The sequence below is a fragment of the Pseudochaenichthys georgianus genome, chromosome 8 (genome assembly GCF_902827115.2).
Source record: "Pseudochaenichthys georgianus chromosome 8, fPseGeo1.2, whole genome shotgun sequence".
NCBI classification, from domain to species: Eukaryota; Metazoa; Chordata; class Actinopteri; order Perciformes; family Channichthyidae; genus Pseudochaenichthys; species Pseudochaenichthys georgianus.
This window is the reverse complement of record NC_047510.2, coordinates 26,277,692-26,290,013: the sequence shown is the minus strand read 5'-3', so window position 1 is coordinate 26,290,013 and position 12,322 is coordinate 26,277,692. Positions and strand designations below refer to the sequence as shown.

The 12,322-nt window shown below is 46.0% G+C and overlaps 1 protein-coding gene across 2 annotated transcripts in view; it reads left to right on the top strand.

Moving 5' to 3' along the window:
• Positions 1-12,322, top strand: part of cacna1ia (calcium voltage-gated channel subunit alpha1 Ia) — a 178,742-nt gene that overhangs the window by 133,457 nt on the left and 32,963 nt on the right. For both annotated transcript variants that reach the window (XM_034089015.2, XM_034089014.2), the window contains exons 17-23: positions 279-1,019; positions 1,646-1,746; positions 4,535-4,658; positions 4,837-4,905; positions 8,195-8,373; positions 8,732-8,858; positions 9,198-9,323. In XM_034089015.2, coding sequence (XP_033944906.2) covers positions 279-1,019; positions 1,646-1,746; positions 4,535-4,658; positions 4,837-4,905; positions 8,195-8,373; positions 8,732-8,858; positions 9,198-9,323 — 1,467 coding nt within the window. The remainder of the gene's footprint in view (positions 1-278; positions 1,020-1,645; positions 1,747-4,534; positions 4,659-4,836; positions 4,906-8,194; positions 8,374-8,731; positions 8,859-9,197; positions 9,324-12,322) is intronic.

The following is a 12,322-nucleotide window of genomic DNA, read 5'->3' as shown; positions in this document are numbered from 1 at the left end:
TGACTCCATTGTGTTTTTATTTGGCTGAAACACAGTTGAGGGAATAGTATGTCTCTTACGAGAATCATTTGCTGCTACAATATAATTGCTGCTATGGACGTTATCTTTTAGGTTTGGTTGGTGTATCTTTTTCCAGCGTGATTTCTGAAAATACTGCCCCTTTTTTATGAAACTTGGTGAAAGGATCTTTCCGGGTCCCCTCCTAGTTCTGTGACCTGTTCTCGTCTTTCTCAGAATTACAGGACATGGAACAAACCTCACTCTCTCTCTTTTTGTAGTTTTCAGGTCGAAGTTACCACAACTGGGGTCGCCCGTGTGCCCCCCACCCTCAGGCCTTGTGGGCCCGTCGCTCCAGCTGGAACAGCCTGGGAGGATGCCGGCCTTTCTCCTCCTCGTCTCCCTCCACTAGTCCGGCCATCACCACCACCTCTGCACGGCCCTTCTATGGCTACGGCCTGGGGGGTCTTGGCGGCGTGGTTGGAGGGAGTCTTCGTATCCGGGGTCCTCGTGCCTCCTCGTCCCCGCGGCGCCACCTCCATCATGTCCTCCAAGATGAGGAGGAGTCTCTCATATCTCCTCCCCCTATTCCTCTTCACTCCCTGCACCTTCCTCACCCTATGCTCCCGGGACAGTTTGTACCCAGGAGGGACCGCAGGGCCCTTTCGCTAGAGCTGCCCCACCTGCTGCAGGTGCCAGGACCCCCGCACCTTCCACTGCCGCCACACCCCCCTCTGCCCCCCTTGACGCTCCACGCTCAACACAGGAAGAAGAGCTTCTCTGGGGGGATGGTTATCAGTGGAGGCGGTGGCAGTGGACACGACAGTCCGGGGGGCTTAGTAGGGGTTCACCAAGATTGTAATGGGAAGACCCCTCTTTCTCAGCTTCTGCAGCCCCCCCACAGACACCACACTGAGCATGCTGGAGGGGTGAACCCCCAGAGCCAGCTGATGTCTGAAGTCTTCCCCCAGGTGAACACACGCAGCAAGGACCGGGAGGACCTGGATGATGACATTGAATATGTAAGTTACCCGAATAGTGCGTGTGGCAGGGAATTAAATGTTAATAGCATAAGGGAAAGCCTGGTGAGTCAGTGGAGCAAGGTTATGCAATCGTACAACATTCCTATAATACACAAAGTCCACAGATGCAGATAAGTATCCGTACGATGGTGTGTGAGTAACGGCATCCAAAAAGAACAAAGACAAGTATCTCGTCTTGTGCTTCTCAATAAATGAACCATTAGCTTTTGTGTTAAAGTATAAGATCTTACACACACGGTAATCTCTCGCTCTCTTGTGTAGGATTTTCGAGTACTTTGTATAAAGCCTGCACTCCCCATCACCTGGGCCTCGTGGGACGCCCATTGCTTTCATTGTAAACAAGTCTGGGTATGAGAGAAACAAGGTTAATTAGAAAGGACTATGTAGACAGCGGGGGGGAGAGCTATACAGATGGTAATGTTGGAAGATGCTCCGAGCTGTTGTTATAGAAGTGTTTCACTTTCGTACATAATTTAAATAATGGGTCTTAACGGGTTGTGTCTTCTCTCAATGTTGTTTGTCTTTGTGTGTTAGCTTTCGGATTGATATTGATTAAGCTATATTGGCTCTGCCATGATGTGACGTGTTATGTTTGCGTTTTGCAGAGCTTGTGCTTCCGCGTCGAGAAGATGTTAGAAGCGTACAAACCGGACTGGTGTGAGTCCAGAGAGGAATGGTCTGTCTTCCTGTTCTCCCCACGGAACAGGTGAGTCACTTTAATCCAATCTTTCTTTGTTCTTTAGCCTCTCCCCCGTCTTTTTAGGGAGGCAGCAAATCAGCAGTGTATCCCCCATATAACTTGGGCACGTGAACATTATTTGAGGTGCAGCTTAACACCGTTTGTCAAGAGTTTCCGTTCATAAATCTGTGTATCTGTGTTTTCGTCGCTTATTCAAGCAAAATGTGATATTTCTGAGTAGAGATTAAAATATTATGATCGAAGTATCTGACTGCCATTCTCAGGCTATATTGTTTAATGTTAGGTATTGGGTTGATTCCATAATGTTATACAGATTTGGTAAAAGATTCAACCATTCTTGAAAACTTGAGAGTTTTTTTAATAATGTCAAGAATCCCTAAAAAAAACAGCACCAGTAGATCTGGTATTAAAACAGCTCTAGTTTGTGTCTGTAGAGTAAACCGCTTATTGTCTACAGAGAGGTCAAGTTTAAAAAAAAAAATGCCCTCAAAAGTCTTTTAATTTGTTTTGTAAAGCACTTTGAATTGTCGCGTACAGAAAAGTGCTATATAAATAAACTTGCCTTGCCTTAACTCACAACAATGAAGTGGGTACTACAGTATGGGGACTAGAATAATCATGAATGTAATTTTGCTCATTGAATCTGAAAAGAGTCTCAGCTTTCCATTCATACCCAATTCATACAATTATGACTGTTTAGGGACCCCAGTATCCAGACCTTTTCATATTAGACATAATACATTTATACTATGTGACTGCCATTCTCAGGCTATATTATGTATTGTAAGTTATTCGGTTGATTCCACATATTACACAGATTTGGTAAAATATTCACCCACGCTTGAAAACTTTTTGAACGTGTCAAGAATACTTAATGCAAAAAACTGCAACTGTCAAGCTAGTATGATTGGGTTCTAATGGGTGCCCTAGGTTATCTTGTTTTATATTACACCAGTATCTTTACTCTGGCTTTACATCTGAGCCAGCCTCTGAAAGACTGTTGGCAGAAGAAGCTGCCATCTAGAGAGACTTGAAGAGGCTAATGAAAACGGTTGTACACACTGCATTTAGTGATTGTCTGCGTCAAGAGTGTGTTGACCCAACACACAGGCTGGTTTTAAGCCAAAGTGTGAACAGCCTGTAATACAATCATTATGGTCTGGCCACAGGACGCGTCTCATCAAAACCATATCAAGGACGGGTGGGCAGATTCCTTTCCCGCCTCGTCGATAGGAAGGCCGGGTTGCCAAGCTTCCACAGAGTAGACCACATTCCACAATTGATCGACACCTATATGACAACGGTCATATTTCCTACCATCTCCCCTCCTGTTCGAGAGCAAGAAACAGACCCCGGGGGGATATGGTACATTAAATACCATGGGCAATTCATTACATGCTGCATTAACTTGTTGTGATGTTGTGTTACTGTCTGCAGTTTGGATGGAAACAGTTGTAATAAAAGCCATTTCAATGTTTGTTCCAACATACAATAACTTTTCTATTTAATTCATTCTGTATCTTTTCGTCGGTTCCAATCAACACAGCAAAGATATTTAATTGCTTCTTGGCAGAACGCAGCGTCAAATGTTAAAAGAATTCATGTTCAGTATCTCTCTCTCTCCTTTTCTCTGGGTCTGATCCTCGGTTATCTCTCTCCTCTGTTCTCCCAGCAGAGCTCTGCTCTCAGGAGTGTGGGGCTTCTGAGAGTGTTGTTAATTTAATTTGTTTTGAATTAGTAGCGATGTAAACAGGGGCTGAATGAGGCTATTTACTCAACAAGATGTAAGAGCGCTCCCATTCACTGTCAGGGCACTCGGCCCCCATTCTCATTGGATGGGAGCTTTTTTGACTGTGTTTTGACCGAGTGTGGCCTTACCTTAATGTATTGTCACCCCTAATTGTGTCTGCCAATTGTTGGCTTGAATTGCATTTTATATGTGGTTAAACTTTTCCTTTGTTTCTTCCTTTCTTCAACTTCAACACATTCCTCCTCTTCTCTCCTATCATCTCCTCTCCTCTCCTCTCCTCTCCTATCATCTCCTATCATCTCCTCTACTCTCCTCTCCTATCATCTCCTCTACTCTCCTCTCCTATCATCTCCTCTACTCTACTCTCCTCTCCTATCATCTCCTCTCCTCTCCTATCATCTCCTCTACTCTCCTCTCCTCTCCTATCATCTCCTCTACTCTCCTCTCCTATCATCTCCTCTACTCTACTCTCCTCTCCTATCATCTCCTCTCCTCTCCTATCATCTCCTCTACTCTCCTCGCCTCTCCTATCATCTCCTCTACTCTCCTCTCCTATCATCTCCTCTACTCTCCTCTCCTCTCCTCTCCTATCATCTCCTCTACTCTCCTCTCCTATCATCTCCTCTACTCTCCTCTCCTATCATCTCCTCTCCTCTCCTATCATCTCCTCTACTCTCCTCTTCTCTCCTCTCCTCTCCTCTCCTCTACTCACTTCTCTCCTCTCCTATCATCTCCTCTCCTCTCCTCACTTCTCTCCTCTCCTCTCTGCTCCTCTCCTATCATCTCCTTTCTCCTCTCCTTTCTCCTCTCCTCTCCTCTCCTCTCCTCTCCTCACTTCTCTCCTCTCCTCTCTTATCTCCTCTCTTCTCCTCTCCTCTCCTCTCCTCTCTTCTCTGCTCCTCTCCTCTCCTATTCTATCCTCTCCTCTCTTATCTCCTCTGCTCCTCTCCTATCATCTCATCTCCTCTCCTCTCCTATCTCCTATCTCCTATCTCCTATCTCCTCTCCTCTCCTCTATTCTCCTCTCCTCTCCTTCTACTCCAGGTTCAGACAGATATGCCAGTCCATTGTCGCCCATAAGCTGTTTGACTATGTGGTGTTGGCCTTCATCTTCTCCAACTGCATCACAGTAGCGCTGGAGAGGCCTAAGATACTTCAGGGCAGCTTGGTAAATCCACCTGAAAAGTGTGTCTGTGCATGTGTGTCTAGAAGCTGTTGAGCTATAGCCCTGGTTATTCTCTGGAGATAAACTCCATTTTATTATCTTAAAGGTGCAGTAAGTAAGATTTAACAACCCCCAATTGCCCCATCTTATCTTTCTGACAACCTCTCTCACCCCCCTCCAGGAAAGAGTCTTCCTCACCATCTCCAACTACGTCTTTACTGCCATATTTGTGACCGAGATGACACTCAAGGTAACATTTTACAACCTGTCTCTGTATTTCTTCCAATGAGTCCTGGGTGTAGTTTAGACTTTAGAGGCGTCTTCTTTTGGTCTCTCACTGAATTGACTTTGCTTCATTGTCATTAATGAGCAGCTAGGCTTTTTTGTATGGATGCAATACTTCTCCAGCACTCCCCCACACTCTCTCCATCCTGCTGTCCTCGCAGATGTTGACAGCTTCTTTATAAAGTTTGTGTTCCAACCTCCTTAGGGTCCCTCTGTTCTCTTCAGTCTTTTATTTTCTTCCTGATCTTCCCGCAACCCTTCTATCTTTTATGTTCTCTCCTTCCCTCCGTTTGCCACTGTCTCTGTTTTCTCTGTGAAAGACTTTGGCACAAGTGGGCCATCAATTATGCACTCCCACAATCAATTATTAACCAATCACAGACCGTCAAAAACCCACAGGGTTGTCAGCCCCCTGGCCGAGCCCTCCTCTGTCTGTCTGTCTGTCTGTCTGTCTGCGCCTCTCGTATCTCAGTAATGTGTGTTGCTGTGTGATTGTTTGTGTAGCATTAATCTCTCGGTACGACTCCTCCACTGAGGTTAGTGCTGCGTACAAGCTGCAGCCACATAAAAAGCTCAGCAGGGTTCATGATGTGTCAGCATGTTGCAAAACTTTTACAAGTGTTATTTTATGAGGCAGCTTCAGACACAAAGTAGCACTCATTATTGGAGTTGTACGACTAAGCAATGCTATGTCCGCATTATCGCTAAACTTTAACAATAATATATATTCAGAATTGTGAACACAACACATGCTTAGACATTTTGTACATTCAGTGTACATTTCGGCATTCAGCCATAACATGTTTGCCATGCATTGATCTTTCCACCATCTTGATATGTGTGCATGCTAACCCCCACCGAGCCTCTGGGGCTTTACTAGACACTCGGCAAACAGATTCAAATGTCAGTTTCAGATTCTTGATGCTCCCACTGCTGCAATAGGAAAACACCAGATTCAGCTGTGTGCATATGTATTGCAATGCCTGCATAACATCAATATCACGCTCTCAAAGTCACAGAGGAGTAACGTACCATTGTCTGTCAAGTGGTGTTACTATAAAATGTTAACAAGCAAGCTTAAAGGCATTGGGACGTAAACACTGCAACACATATCACTGAACCAATGGATAGAACAACATACACTGAACAAAAATATAAATGCAACACTTTTGTTTTTGCTCCTTTTTCATGAGATGAACTCAAAGATCTAAAACATTTTCTATAAACACAAAATAACCATTTCTCTCCAATATTGTTCACAAATCTGAAAAAATATGTGATAGTGAGCACTTCTCCTTTGACGAGATAATCCATCCCACCTCACAGGTGTGGCATATCAAGATGCTGATTAGACAGCATGATTATTGCACAGGTGTGCCTTAGGCTGGCCACAATAAAAGGCCACTCTGAAACGTGCAGTTTTGCTTTATTGGGGGGGTCTGGGGGGGTCCGAAAACCAGTCAGTATCTGGTGTGACCACCATTTGCCTCACGCAGTGCAACACATCTCCTTCGCATAGAGTTGATCAGGTTGTTGATTGTGGCCGGTGGAATGTTGGTCCACTCCTCCTCAATGGCTGTGCCAAGTTGCTCGATATTGGCAGGAACTGGAACACGCTGTCGTATACGCCGATCCAGAGCATCCCAAACATGCTCAATGGGTGACATGTCCGGTGAGTATGCTGGCCATGCAAGAACTGGGATGTTTTCAGCCTCCAGGGATTGTGTACAGATCCTTGCAACATGGAGCCGTGCATTATCATGCTGCAACATGAGGTGATGGTTGTGGATGAATGGCACAACAATGGGCCTCAGGATCTCGTCACGGTATCTCTGTGCATTCACAATGCCATCAATAAAATGCACCTGTGTTCGTCGTCCATAACATACGCCTGCCCATACCATAACCCCACCACCACCATGGGCCACTCGATTCACAACATTGACATCAGAAAACCGCTCACCCACACGACGCCACACACGCTGTCTGCCATCTGCCCTGAACAGTGAAAACCGGGATTCATCCGTGAAGAGAACACCTCTCCAACGTGCCAGACGCCATCGAATGTGAGCATTTGCCCACTCAAGTCGGTTACGACGACGAACCGGAGTCAGGTCGAGACCCCGATGAGGACGACGAGCATGCAGATGAGCTTCCCAGAGACGGTTTCTGACAGTTTGTGCAGAAATTCTTTGGTTATGCAAACCGATTGTTGCAGCAGCTGTCCGAGTGGCTGGTCTCAGACGATCTTGGAGGTGAACATGCTGGATGTGGAGGTCCTGGGCTGGTGTGGTTACACGTGGTCTGCGGTTGTGAGGCCGGTTGGATGTACTGCCAAATTCTCTGAAACGCCTTTGGAGACGGCTTATGGTAGAGAAATGAACATTCAATTCACGGGCAACAGCTCTGGTGGACATTCCTGCTGACAGCATGCCAATTGCACGCTAAAACTGAACAGGTTAGAGTGGCCTTTTATTGTGGCCAGCCTAAGGCACACCTGTGCAATAATCATGCTGTCTAATCAGCATCTTGATATGCCACACCTGTGAGGTGGGATGGATTATCTCGGCAAAGGAGAAGTGCTCACTATCACAGATTTTTTCAGATTTGTGAACAATATGAGAGAAATGGTTATTTTGTGTATATAGAAAATGTTTTAGATCTTTGAGTTCATCTCATGAAAAATGGGAGCAAAAACAAAAGTGTTGCATTTTATTTTTGTTCAGTGTAGATGGTGCTATTGTGGACACACTATTGTGTGTAAATTGCATAAACATAGCTACCATTTTCCTAGAGTCTTCTTTTTTTTCTAATTAATCTCATTTTCATTTTAGAAGTGTATTTGCGCATATTGTATGTGTCCATGTGTTTGGCAGATATAGCCTGCTGTGTCTGCTCAGGTTGACAGACGTACGTACGTGTGTGTGTGTGTGTGTGTGTGTGTGTGTGTGTGTGTGTGTGTGTGTGTGTGTGTGTGTGTGTGTGTGTGTGTGTGTGTGTGTGTGTGTGTGTGTGTGTGTGTGTGTGTGTGTGTGTGTGTGTGTGTGTGTGTGTGTGTGTGTGTGTGTGTGTGTGTGGCTAGCAGGCATACAGTATCTTGTTAGTGTCAACAGCATCATCCTCTAGCACTTTTTCTATCTTTTTTTTTTTGTGCATCGTGTTCGTATTTTTCCACATTTGACTGTTTCTTTTACAGAGCTGAACAAGAAAGTCCATGTTCTTATACTCAGCCATACCTAACGTTCTCTCTTCAGGTGGTCTCCATGGGTCTGTATGTAGGGGATCATTCTTACCTGCGGAGCAGCTGGAATGTTCTGGATGGCTTCCTGGTTTTTGTGTCTTTGATTGACATTGTGGTTTCCATGGCGGGCGGGGCCAAGATCCTGGGTGTGCTCAGAGTGCTAAGACTGCTAAGAACACTGCGTCCCCTCAGGTACAAATAATAATTAATAAGCAGTTTGCATCTGCTGATTTAGAACGTTTTTTATGGTAGCTCTGTACAGCTTAGTCCTTCATGGATCAAGATGTTTTTCCCAAACAAAATGACAGAAAAGCAATTATCTGTGCTGATTGAAACAGATCACAAACAACATTTCTAGTTATTTAAAAATCTCCACGGCAGACTGAAATGCAACAGTAATTAATCATTGATGTACTCTTCAATAAATATGTTTGCTCTCCCATGAATAGTGCCGACGTTGAGCTAATTTGTTGAATTTTAACGCTATTAAATGGATACATTTAATTAGTTGGTTAATCTTATTCTCCTCTTACCACTCTCCCCTCCTCAGAGTGATCAGCAGAGCTCCAGGTCTGAAGCTGGTGGTGGAGACCCTCATCACCTCCCTCAAACCCATCGGCAACATTGTCCTCATCTGTTGTGCATTCTTCATCATCTTTGGCATTCTTGGGGTCCAGGTAGGACAAAATGGCAGCTTTTATCTAATAATATGTAATCAAATGTATTATAAGTAAGGAAATTGCTGAACTAGTCCAGGTGTATTTGTGTGTTTCCTACCCATTACTGTGAGTGTCTTTTATCATCTTAGCTTTGAGTGCACACATGCATTCCTGCCTAAAGTAAATCTCATTGTCAACCTGCTTCCTTTTCATCATAGCATAACTTTTTGTGCTGGTGCAATCTTTGACCGGCTCATTATTTCACTCAGGAGCACCCTTTCAAGCCTCTTAAAGCTTATTTTTCATGTGTAGTCAGACAGCATCAAAAGCGTGGTTTCATTTCTCTTCTTCTGACAGCTGTTTAAAGGCAAGTTCTTTTACTGCTTTGGCCCCGACGTCAAAAACATCACCAACAAGTCCGACTGTATGCTAGCCAACTACAAGTGGGTCCACCACAAGTACAACTTTGACAACCTGGGGCAGGTTTGTGTGACATTTCTGTTTACATTACATTACATTACATTGCATTTAGCTGACGCTTTTATCCAAAGCGACTTACAATAAGTGCGTTCGACCAACAAAAAATACAAACTTGAAGAAAACAGAATCATATAAGTACATCAGGCTTCATAGAGCAAAAACATTTCAAGTGCTACTCAACTGGCTTTAGATAAGCCAGCCCTTTATTAGTATATAAGTGGTTTGTTAATAGTTCTATCGCTCGAAGTGGAGTCGAAAGAGATGAGTTTTCAGTCTGCGCCGGAAGGTGTGTAAGCTATCTGCTGTCAATGGGGAGCTCATTCCACCATTTTTGAGCCAGGATAGCAAACCCACGTGTTTTTGCTGATGGGAACTTGGGTCCCCTTCGCAGCGATGGTGCAGCGAGCCGTTTGGTTGATGCAGAGCGGAGTGCACGTGCTGGGGTGTACGGTTTAACCATGTCCTGGATGTAGGAAGGGCCAGATCCATTCGCAGCATGGTACGCAAGTACCATTGTCTTGAAGTGGATTCTAGCAGTTATCGGAAGCCAGTGGAGGGAGCGGAGGAGCGGCGTGGTGTGGGAGAATTTAGGAAGGTTGAAGACCAGACGAGCCGCTGCATTCTGGATGAGCTGCAGAGGTCGGATGGCACATGCAGGTAGACCAGCCAGGAGGGAGTTGCAGTAGTCTAGGCGTGAGATGACGAGAGCCTGGACCAGAACCTGCGTCGCTTTCTGTGTCAGCTGGGGACGCATCCTCCTGATGTTGTAAAGCGTGTATCTGCAGCAGCGGGTTGTAGCAGCTATGTTTGCAGTGAAGGACAGGTTGTTATCTAGGGTCACACCCAGATTCCTTGCAGTCTGAGTCGGGGAAACAACAGAGGTGCCGATGTTGATTGTTAGGTCAAGAGTGGGACAATCTTTTCCCGGAAGGAAAAGCAGTTCAGTCTTGTCAAGGTTGAGCTTGAGATGATGAGCGGACATCCACTGAGAGATGTCAGCTAGACAAGCAGAGATGCGTGCGGCGACCTGGGTCTCTGGGCGGGGAAAGGACAGAATTAATTGGGTGTCGTCAGCGTAGCAGTGGTATGAAAAACCATGCGGGCTAATGACTGATCCGAGCGAGTTTGTGTACAAGGAGAAGAGGAGGGGACCAAGAACAGAGCCCTGAGGGACCCCTGTAGTTAATTGACAAGGGTCGGACTCGGACCCTCTCCAAGTAACCCTGTAGGTGCGGTCTTTGAGGTATGAGGTGAGGAGGGAAAGTGCAGAGCCTGAAACTCCAAGTTCTTGGAGAGTGCGAAGGAGGATCTGATAGTTCACCGTGTTGAATGCAGCAGACAGGTCCAACAGGACGATGACAGAGGAGAGGGATGCTGCTTTAGCCGTGTGCAGTTCCTCAGTGACAGCAAGGAGGGCAGTTTCTGTGGAGTGATCTGCCTTGAAACCAGACTGGTGCGGATCCAGAAGGTTGTTCTGATGGAGATAACAGGAGAGTTGTCTAAAGACAGCGCGTTCAAGTGTTTTAGACAGGAACGGGAGGAGAGAGACAGGCCTGTAGTTTATAACATCTGACGGGTTGAGAGTGGGTTTCTTTAGGAGAGGGTTTACTCTTGCCTCCTTGAGACTGTTTGGAAAGTGACCAGAAGTTAGAGAAGTGTTGATGAAATGGGTGAGAAACGGTAGAATATCAGGAGCGATAGTCTGAAGGAGGTTTGAAGGGATAGGGTCCAGAGGACAGGTGGTAGGGTGGGCAGAGGTAATGAGGGTAAGAACCTCACTTGGAGAGAGAGAGGGGAAAAGGAGGTCAGTATGTGGGTGAAAGGAGGGTCTGGTGACCCAGTGATGAGTAAAGGTGAGTCAGAAAAAGAAGAGCGAATATCAACCTTTTTTTCAAAGTGGTTAACAAAGTCGCTTGACAGAAGGGAGGAGGGGGAAGGGGCTTTGGGGGGGGTCCAGGAGGGAGGAGAAGATGGAAAATTGTTTTTTGGGATTGGAATAGGAAGATTGGATCTTATCTTGAAAGAAAGTGCTTTCTGCCTGAGAGATCAAAGCAGAGAAAGAGGAGAGGAGAGCCTGATAGGTTAGGAGGTCGTCACGGTGTTTGGATTTCCACCGTTTCCGCTCTGCTGCCCTAAGGACGGTTCTATTAGCACCCAGTGCGTCATTTAGCCAGGGAGCAGGAGGGGACTGACGAGCCTGCCGAGATGTGAGAGGACAGAGAGAGTCCAGAGAGGATGAGAAAGTAGAGAGGAGAGTTTCTGCAGCAGAGTTTGGAGGCAGCAATTGGAATGAGTCAGAGGAAGGGAGGGCTGAGAGCACCGATGAGGCAAAGGTAGAGGGGGAGAGGGAACGAAGGTTACGGCGGACAGGTGCAGGATGAGAAGAGATTAGTTTGTTATGTTTGGAAAGGGGTAAAGAGAATGAAATGAAGAAGTGATCGGATGTGTGGAGCGGGTTTACAGAGAGGTTAGAAGTAGCGCAGTTCCTGGAGAATATGAGATCAAGGACATTGCCAGCTTTATGAGTTTGGTGGGGAAGGAGACAGTGAGAAAGCAAAGGCGGTTAACAGAGATGTTAGTTCGTCTATCTTCCCTGTCTGGAGGTTGAAGTCTCCGAGAAGTACAGCGGGAGGGCCAGTTTCAGGGATGTGTGAGAGGAGATTATCTAATTCCTCCAAGAAGTCCCCCAAGGCGCCTGGTGGACGGTAGAGAACAACAATGGTTAGTTGTATAGGATGGGTTACTGTGACGGCATGGAATTCAAAGGAGGAAGGAGTGAAGTTAGGTAGCTTGAAGAGGGAAAAGCTCAATTTGGGAGAGAGCAGGAGACCAGTGCCACCTCCTCTGTCTGCCAGTGGGTCTGGGTGTATGGGAGAAGGAATATGCTGTGGAGAGAGCTGCTGGGGTGGATGTGTTGGATGGAGTAATCCACATCTCAGTGAGAGCAAGGAAATCCAGAGACTGCAGGGAAGCGTAGCCAGAGATGAAGTCAGCCTTAGGAA